The sequence below is a fragment of the Camponotus floridanus genome, unplaced genomic scaffold (assembly GCF_003227725.1).
Source record: "Camponotus floridanus strain SB8 unplaced genomic scaffold, Cflo_v7.5 scaffold82, whole genome shotgun sequence".
NCBI classification, from domain to species: Eukaryota; Metazoa; Arthropoda; class Insecta; order Hymenoptera; family Formicidae; genus Camponotus; species Camponotus floridanus.
The window spans coordinates 580,739-590,347 of NW_020229852.1; the positions used below are offsets into that span (position 1 = coordinate 580,739).

Genomic DNA, 9,609 nt, shown 5'->3' on the forward strand with positions numbered 1-9,609 from the left:
GAAAAATATATGGATTATTTTAGAATGGCACCTCAATTATTTGACGCATTATTAGCATTAGTTGGACCATTCCTTGTTACACTCTTATTTAAAATATTTTTTAATAATATTGTTCGGGATCGCGCTTTCGATTCGCGAATTTTGTAAAACCGGGTAAGCGCGATTGAACTTTGCCGGCACATACCCGCGGGGGTATCGCAAGCTCTCTCAGTGCGTGATCGCGTAAGGAATACTTGATAGGAATGAAATGATATGCAGTTGCGACTTAATGTGTTAAGGTGCGGCCTCATTGACGCTAGAAACCAGCGGCAAATTAAAATTACTAGACTTTCTCTAGATTCAGCGTCAATAAAATAAAGTTCAAACAGTTTTAACTTTTTCAGCGTGTCGCAAAATTCAAGTGTAATAATGGGTCTGTTCTTTTCAGCTGTACTGCTGCACTAGTGCAATAAGTTAGAAAGAGACAAACATACTTTCTTTCACTCTAACTAATTGCACTAGTGCAGCAGTTCAGCTGAAAAGAACAGATCCATTGTGTAATTTGTAAAAAGTCCGTTACCGTCTTTGGACGAGAGCGGACGTGTTCTGCGCGTCCTTCGCATTTTTGTTTTAGAAGAAGATGTGTAATGTAATATTTGATGTGTAATTTGTAGAATTTGATGTGTAATATAATGTATATAGTGTATATAGTGTATATGTAATACAGATTAATAATGATTAATTACGAGAATGAAGTAAGTAATATAATATATTAATATTATATAGTATATGTGTGTGTGTGTGTGTGTATGGAATATTTTGATCATTCTTGTTGTGCAGAAATAAGCTGCTTTTTTGGATATTAATAAGTCATGAAAACTATATTTTTAGGTTAGTTCGATATCTGCAAATATATGAATGATAAAACTTTTGTAGACGGATAGATCTATGTTTGGATTAGTTGGATATATTAAACAATTAATAATGATTTCTTTTAGGAAATTGCAATGGTGCAGACTTGCGGGGTTTGCGAAACAATTTGCTACCTCGCCGAAGTGTCCAACCACGAATGTTTGAAGGGATACGGGTGTTATGTGGATGCTGCGACACGCTATTTTTACCCGCTTTTAAGTATATATTTTATTTTTTATAAGTGCATTTTATTTTGTTGTGCGTATATTTCTAAACTTAATATTTTTTTTATATGTGATGGAAAAACGTGCCTACGCCGTGCCTACATTAACGGCGAAGAGCAAATAGTTGAGGCCGAAATTGGTGCAACTTTCAGCCAGGATATACGTAAGTTATGGATCAGTTGGCACAATAATGAACTCTTCTGCTCCTCTTCAATGAAATTAAATATTTCTTTATTTGATTTTAGTCGTGGCAGGAAATTGTCAATTGGCGAATTCCAGCTGTCAATCTGAAGAAAATCTTGTAAAGAATGTGGGCAGCAAAACATCTAAAGTTCCTTCCAAAAGAAAGGCCTCAAAGAAATTGTCGCTAGAAGAAGAAGAGCATTTAATTTTGGCCGTCCAAAATAGAAAACCACTGTGGGACATTAGCCAGCCGATAGACCAGAGATCCAGGGAAATCCGGAAACGACTTTGGCAAGAAGTTGCTGATGAATTGAATGGTGAATAAATAAATATATAATACAGTTGGAATACATAATACAGTTACATAATACAGTACATATGAAATATAATACAGTATAATACAGTACATATGAAATATATAATACAGTTAGATATGATAAAATTTGATTTTTCTAGGTGTACTCGACGCAGCTGCTGTACAGCAGAAATTTAAATCATTACGCGATACATACCGCAAAATTGTCCATTCAGAGCAATATCTTCCGAGTGGATCTGGAAGGAATGAAAATGAGGATCGTCACAAGTGGAAGCACTATGACACAATGGAGTTTCTTCGTGATACCAGTCTATTGAAGGAGTAACTGATTTTTATTATTATTATTATTATTATACAGTAATGTTTCTAGCACAACGCAATATTGGACTTTATGTTCAAGCTTCAAGATCAAGTACAAAGAACAAAATCTGTTTAACACGGACAACAATAGCTCTGGTAGTATAATGATTCTGTTATCATTATTGCTATTGTTCAAAAATCATTTAATAATAATAATAATAATCAAACTATTTTAATTTTTTTGTGTATTATTATTATTATTATTATTAAATTATTAGACAGCGATAAAATTAGTGCAATTCCACAATTTGTTTTTTTAATTCATACTTTATTAATTTATTGCAGCACATCGAGTAATATTTTTGGCACAGAAAATGAGCTATTAAATAATTCGGTGGAGTCAATATTTGAAATGCAAAATTTGATTGACATAGATCCAAATGACAGTAATAGTATAGAAAGTATGATCATTGTTTTATTAATTTATTATTTTTTGATATCATTATTATATAAAAATTTGTTTGCAGCGCCAGTAAGTTTATCTAGTACTTCTATGAGTACAAAAAGACGAAGATCCAATTCCACTATTGCTACTGATATATCAGCTGCTTCTATAAATCCGTTGAATAAATTAATCCAAATTTTCGAGAGACGGGAAAACGCGTTAAATGTATTACCAAATACAAATGTACTGCCAAATACAAATGATCTATTCGATGAAGTGGATCATATGCTACAAACAGCAGCATTACAGTTGCGTAAAATGTCGTCTCAACTACAAATGCGAACTCTACAAGATATTGTTCAAATGACTTTTTCCAGACTGCATGAAGAAATGAATAAGAATTAAATTTGTTTTAACTATATTTTTTAAAAGATTGCGACAACAAATTTGTTATTTTCTTATACAACCATAATTAGTCTTAAATCTTAACAAAATAATTAAATGTATGATTTAAACATTTTTTTATTTTTTTTCTTCAAAATATATAGTTGCGTACATTATGTGACAGTATACGTGTAATACAAATTTATATTTAAAGTAGTAGAATGTGTAATAATTTTATTAATGCTCTCTTTGCTTTTATATATTCAATTTTGATTGAATTAATAGATTAAAATGACAAAAGAAAAGTGTTCTCAAATTTTTTAGTATATCTTTGAACCTTGAATTTTAAACTTGCGGAGTTATTTTGTATGTACAATGATAGAGAAGACATACAATAATAGAAAAAATAGCAAATGTAATATTTATTTATTCAAATTATTACTATTTCCTTCATGCAAATCCATGCTGATAATTTTAATTACTGTTGTCGAAGATACTGCCAAGGTATAGCACCCTCACCGTTAAAATAATCGCAAAATTCATTTCTGATGTTCATAGCAGCTCGAGAAGAATTTTTAGTGCCACAATTACCAAGATCTCTTAAGGCATGACTGCTATTCATTTCCTTCCTCCAATTTCCAGGAATAAAACCATTAGCTTCATCGCAATCAATCATATCCGCAGAAATATATTCATTTATGTCTAAATCCTGTTTTCGGAGCCAATTATGAATGCAAATAATGGCCTGGACAATTTGCATTGTGTTTTTTATAGTAGCGTCAATAGGCTTTTTCAATATTCGCCATTGACTCACAAGAATTCCAAAAGTATTCTCGATTGTTCTACGAGCACGACTGAGGCGATAATTATAGATGTTTTTTTCGTGAGTAAGTCCTCCTTTTCCTGGATATGGTCTTAGCAAAAAATCAGTTAGTTGGAACGCTTCATCGCCGACAAGAACATATGGCATAGGCTCACCATCGACTGTGAGTTTCTTAGGTTCTGGCAGTCCCATTTCTTTATTATAAAATTTCTGACCCACAATAGAATCTCGGAAAATTCCACCGTCACTACGCCGGCCATAAGCGCCAATGTCGATGAATGTGAACATATATTTGGCATCACATATCCCGAGTAATACAATACTATGATAGTTCTTGTAGTTGTAATATAAAGAGCCAGCGTTATGAGGACACTAAAACAAATAAAATTATATAGCTCAGTTATTAATTATATAGCTAGTTGTCATAATTAAATAACGTTAAATAAAAGAAATACCTGAATATGCAATATGTTTCCCGTCTATTGCGCCTATACAATGATTAAAATTCCATTGATCTTTAAAATCTCGTTCGATATTAAGCCAATCCTCTTTACTTAATGGAAAAGGAAGCACTTTTTTAGCAAGGCAATTCCACAATGCTGCACATGTCTCGGCAATAATGTTTGACACTGTCGTAGTTCCAACAAGATACTGGTACGATATGGAATTCATTGAATCACCAATAGCCAAGTATCTGAAAAAAGATTCTGTATGTTAATTAATGTAATATTGTTTTATGAAAAGAACACATTCGATTTAACATATCAAGCTTACCTTAATGTCATAGATAATCGTGCTGCAGCAGGTATGGGATCTCGAATCACCGTCTCTTTTGTGATATGAGGTGCAACCAAAGCCAGCAGATCCTCAAATTGCGATAATGACATCCGCATGTAGTTTTGAAACTTTGGTTCATATCTTGACAGAGTTGGATATATAGCTTGATAAAATCCATATTTATCTCTCAATCGAAATATAGGATGTACCCAAAAACGCCTTTTTTTATAGATTCGTTTCTTTTTTTCTGAATTCAATATTTCATGCACAATGGCAACTAGTAATATGTCATTTAGGAGTTGTCCTCGAGCATTATTCATCTGCCGCGCACGTTCTGTCACCCATGCATGATATTTCTGTCTGTAGGCCATTATGCCATAGTGCTTCCACTTGTGACGATCCTCATTTTCATTCCTTCCAGATCCACTCGGAAGATATTGCTCTGAATGGACAATTTTGCGGTATGTATCGCGTAATGATTTAAATTTCTGCTGTACAGCAGCTGCGTCGAGTACACCTAGAAAAATCAAATTTTATCATATCTAACTGTATTATATATTTCATATGTACTGTATTATACTGTATTATATTTCATATGTACTGTATTATGTAACTGTATTATGTATTCCAACTGTATTATATATTTATTTATTCACCATTCAATTCATCAGCAACTTCTTGCCAAAGTCGTTTCCGGATTTCCCTGGATCTCTGGTCTATCGGCTGGCTAATGTCCCACAGTGGTTTTCTATTTTGGACGGCCAAAATTAAATGCTCTTCTTCTTCTAGCGACAATTTCTTTGAGGCCTTTCTTTTGGAAGGAACTTTAGATGTTTTGCTGCCCACATTCTTTACAAGATTTTCTTCAGATTGACAGCTGGAATTCGCCAATTGACAATTTCCTGCCACGACTAAAATCAAATAAAGAAATATTTAATTTCATTGAAGAGGAGCAGAAGAGTTCATTATTGTGCCAACTGATCCATAACTTACGTATATCCTGGCTGAAAGTTGCACCAATTTCGGCCTCAACTATTTGCTCTTCGCCGTTAATGTAGGCACGGCGTAGGCACGTTTTTCCATCACATATAAAAAAAATATTAAGTTTAGAAATATACGCACAACAAAATAAAATGCACTTATAAAAAATAAAATATATACTTAAAAGCGGGTAAAAATAGCGTGTCGCAGCATCCACATAACACCCGTATCCCTTCAAACATTCGTGGTTGGACACTTCGGCGAGGTAGCAAATTGTTTCGCAAACCCCGCAAGTCTGCACCATTGCAATTTCCTAAAAGAAATCATTATTAATTGTTTAATATATCCAACTAATCCAAACATAGATCTATCCGTCTACAAAAGTTTTATCATTCATATATTTGCAGATATCGAACTAACCTAAAAATATAGTTTTCATGACTTATTAATATCCAAAAAAGCAGCTTATTTCTGCACAACAAGAATGATCAAAATATTCCACACACACACACACACACACACATATACTATATAATATTAATATATTATATTACTTACTTCATTCTCGTAATTAATCATTATTAATCTGTATTACATATACACTATATACACTATATACATTATATTACACATCAAATTCTACAAATTACACATCAAATATTACATTACACATCTTCTTCTAAAACAAAAATGCGAAGGACGTGCAGAACACGTCCGCTCTCGTCCAAAGACGGTAACGGACTTTTTACAAATTACACAATGGATCTGTTCTTTTCAGCTGAACTGCTGCACTAGTGCAATTAGTTAGAGTGAAAGAAAGTATGTTTGTCTCTTTCTAACTTATTGCACTAGTGCAGCAGTACAGCTGAAAAGAACAGACCCATTATTACACTTGAATTTTGCGACACGCTGAAAAAGTTAAAACTGTTTGAACTTTATTTTATTGACGCTGAATCTAGAGAAAGTCTAGTAATTTTAATTTGCCGCTGGTTTCTAGCGTCAATGAGGCCGCACCTTTAAGGTGCAATTTCATTGACGTCAACCATTGGTTGAACAAAGAAGTAAGTAGTTGCTTCTTTGTTCAACCAATGGTTGACGCTACTTTTTAGCGTCAATGAAATTCCACCTTTACAGTAAGACCGGTGAGCGAATTACTGTCCGTTTATTGTTAAAGTCACAAAATGATACACGTTTGCTGGTCTCAAGACGCGATGTAGGGTGAGAGCGCACCACTACGCGGATCGCGTGAGAGCGAGCGAGACAGCTATCGATCAGCTGTTAGCGAGATCGAGCGAGACGGCACTATATCGGCCGTTCGCTTGAGAGCGAGCGAGACGGCGCTATATCGGCCGTTCGCGTGAGAGCGAGCGAGACGGCGTTATGCCGCTCGGATAAGAGTTTGAGCGAGACCGCACTGTACACGTCAGTCCGCTGGTCCGATATAGATAGAATGAATATTGCTATCTGCGAATACGCGAACCGCACTGTTCACGACTTGACACAAATGCGAGAGAGACGGCGTTATGCCGCTCGTACTAGAGTTCGAGCGAGACCGCACTATACACGACTCGCCACGAATGCGAGAGAGACGGCGTTATGCCGTTCGTCCTAGAGTTCGAGCGAGACCGCACTATACACGTCGGTTCGCCCAATTTTGAGATAGATAGCTGACTTGTGGCTATCTATGAATACGCGAAACCGCACTGTTCACGGCTCGCGGGAGAGCGAGCGAGACGGCGCTTTATCGGCCGTTCGCGTGAGAGCGAGCGAGACGGCGCTATATCGGCCCTTCGCGTGAGAGCGAGCGAGACGGCGCTATATCGGCCGTTCGCGTGAGAGCGAGCGAGACGGCGCTATATCGGCCGTTCGCGGGAGAGCGAGAGAGACGCCCAGTTCGCTTGAACGGAGTTGCGGTACGACGAAGGCTCCGCCTCTGGCTGAGAGTGGAGGCGCTCCGAAAGATCCCGGCACTCGCGTTTGAACTGTTCACGTGCACTGCGGACACGATTACTGGCGCGCACAATGTTACTTCGCGAAACTGTTACAATGATTGAGGCTCGCGGTTTAAGGATTTCACACGCGTGAGACTAATGAAACGAATCTTAACTTTGCTCGTTAAGATTATCGCGAACTCTCGAATTTGCACTAATTTTACTCTCCGTATGACGCTCCGATCACTATGATGGAAAACGGAAGACTCTCGGGGAGAAAGCCTTTCTCCCGATAGATAAAGATTTGATCACGGATCGTATGATCGGACCTCGACGTATCCCTGATCATTACGTCAGATCGCGTGATATATAAGCCTGTTTATTGGCCAGGACCGTGTATTATTTCGCGTGATCACGCGGATCCTGGATGATTTTTGAAAAACAGTAACGGCGTACGTGAACGCGGGTTCGATAGCGCGCAAACGGATGGCGCTAGTATGACCGGGACGATTTTATGCGCGATTTAGGGCAAATCCTAAACAAATATTCTTACGGATATCTGCTGTTTCGACATTTTTCATCATACACACAATTTCGAAGTTCCGCACAAAATGTGTATAAAATAGAAACTTGCGGATAGAAATCGGCGGAACAGACGTAAAACAGGTTAAACCAATCACGAGCGTTCCGCCAATTCCGCATTGCGCATACGTTCCGTATCATGGGACCGCACCATAAATCTGGGGATCGAATATAAAGAGCAATGTCATCTGCGACTTGGACTATACGACAGCTCTCAGTCAAGGAAGAGCCGCATTGTGATAAATATATATTAAAGAGTAGTGGGGTCAAGATTGAGCCCTGGGGGACACCTTTGTACGAATTGTGTGTCTGATAAATCCTCATTAACGACGAACTGTAGCCTCCTGAGACATGTCAGCTGGAAGACAAACCAACAGAATTTTGGCGGAAGACCAAGGTCACTCAATTGAGAAGTTAGTATAGAAGGGATGACATTATCAAAAGCTTCCTGAATGCCAAGAAAAAGGCAAGCAGTCAATTGTTTTGTAATGAAGCCATGATGAATTTCTGAGGTAAGAATGCCAAGATTGTCAAGACATGAAGCCCTTTTACGAAAGCCGTACTGAAAGGAGGGAAGAATGTTAGACGATTCCACCCACCAACTTAAGCGAAACAAGATAAGTCTTTCAAGAGTCTTGAGGAGGCAGAACGTCAAGGAGATAGAGCGAAACTTACCTGGGGGATGCTTTGGAAATATGGAAAACCAAGGAATGTTGCCAAGGATCAGGAAAAGAGCCAGAGTCAAATATACTATTAAATATGTCGAGTAAAGTCGATAAATAATCTTCTGGTAGAAGGGAAAGCATGCGGTTGTCGATGCGTCATGTAATTTCACGTGAAATTTTTCATTTTCCGCTCTATTCATTCCGTGAACTTATTCATTTTTCACGCAATCACGTAATTCTCTTCGTGAAAAATACAAATCACTAAACATGATTAATATAGGGATTTAAAATAAAAATTACTAGTAATAAGGCCCGCGATAGTTTGATGATTTGAAATTGTTGCAAGAAGATACACAATACCAAACCAAAGAAATAACATATACCAAAAATGAATGTACTAAGACTGTGAATTAATTTTGAGGGATTTACAATAGATGGCGTAACTTATGCTATATCGCATCGGACACTTCTGTAACTATATTCATGTCAAAGCTCTGTCATTAGGTTTTACTTTTTATTATGTGTCATTTTGCTGAAGTGTAAATAACATATTTTTTCTCAGCTTTGAGGATGTCGAATTACGAGCCAACAAAATATCATTTGCGGGAAGTTTTACTTTTCCTGTTTAATTTAAAGAAAAGTGCTGCTGAAAGTCATCGAGTGCTGTTGGAAACTTATGGTAAACATACTCCATCGATAAAAACGTGTGAGTAGTTGGTTTCGACGTTTTAGAAGTGGTGATTTCGATACAGTTAACAAAGAATGTCCTGGTCAACCGAAAAAGTTCGAAGATGAGGAATTGGAAGCATTACTCGACCAAGATTCATGTCAAACGCAAGATGAACTTGCTGAATCGTTGAATGTTGATCGCACAACAGTTTCTAAATGTTTAAATGCACTCGGTATGATTCAAAATATTCATGGTTCGAAGCTCATGCTCTGTATTTGATGGGACCAGCTTCGTGTTGTGTACTATGAGCTGCTTCAACCGAATGAAACTAACACTGATGAACGCTACACGAACACAATTGATGCGTTTGAGCGGTGCATTGAAGGAAAAACGCAATTCGAGCAAAGGCACGATAAAGTAATTTTTCAACATGACAA

General features: G+C 37.0%; 2 protein-coding genes across 2 annotated transcripts; one reads left to right on the forward strand and one right to left on the reverse strand.

The window, feature by feature from the left end:
• The first annotated feature begins 1,071 nt into the window (after window positions 1-1,071).
• Window positions 1,072-2,764, forward strand: LOC105250161. The gene is made up of 6 exons (XM_025414523.1): window positions 1,072-1,089; window positions 1,134-1,278; window positions 1,361-1,615; window positions 1,755-1,935; window positions 2,260-2,375; window positions 2,442-2,764. Exons 1-6 carry the CDS (start codon window positions 1,072-1,074, stop codon window positions 2,762-2,764), a joined length of 1,038 nt encoding a protein of 345 aa, XP_025270308.1.
• Window positions 2,765-3,108: 344 nt separating this feature from the next.
• Window positions 3,109-5,417, reverse strand: LOC105254128. Its single transcript, XM_025414531.1, has 5 exons — window positions 5,337-5,417; window positions 5,000-5,254; window positions 4,341-4,860; window positions 4,022-4,260; window positions 3,109-3,938 (listed from the first exon to the last, which is right to left on the reverse strand). Exons 3-5 carry the CDS (start codon window positions 4,712-4,714, stop codon window positions 3,928-3,930), a joined length of 624 nt encoding a protein of 207 aa, XP_025270316.1. The 5' UTR covers window positions 4,715-4,860; window positions 5,000-5,254; window positions 5,337-5,417; the 3' UTR covers window positions 3,109-3,927.
• Between the last annotated feature and the right edge of the window lie 4,192 nt (window positions 5,418-9,609).

Excerpts from the sequence above, each read along its gene's own strand:
- LOC105254128 (XM_025414531.1), bottom strand. The coding sequence starts at position 4,714 with ATGGCCTACAGACAGAAATATCATGCATGGGTGACAGAACGTGCGCGG. Across the intron at positions 4,261-4,340 it reads CGATTATCTATGACATTAAG|ATACTTGGCTATTGGTGATT; the intron begins GTAAGCTTGATA and ends ATCTTTTTTCAG.
- LOC105250161 (XM_025414523.1), top strand. Across the intron at positions 1,616-1,754 it reads AGTTGCTGATGAATTGAATG|GTGTACTCGACGCAGCTGCT; the intron begins GTGAATAAATAA and ends TGATTTTTCTAG. Across the intron at positions 2,376-2,441 it reads TGACAGTAATAGTATAGAAA|CGCCAGTAAGTTTATCTAGT; the intron begins GTATGATCATTG and ends ATTTGTTTGCAG.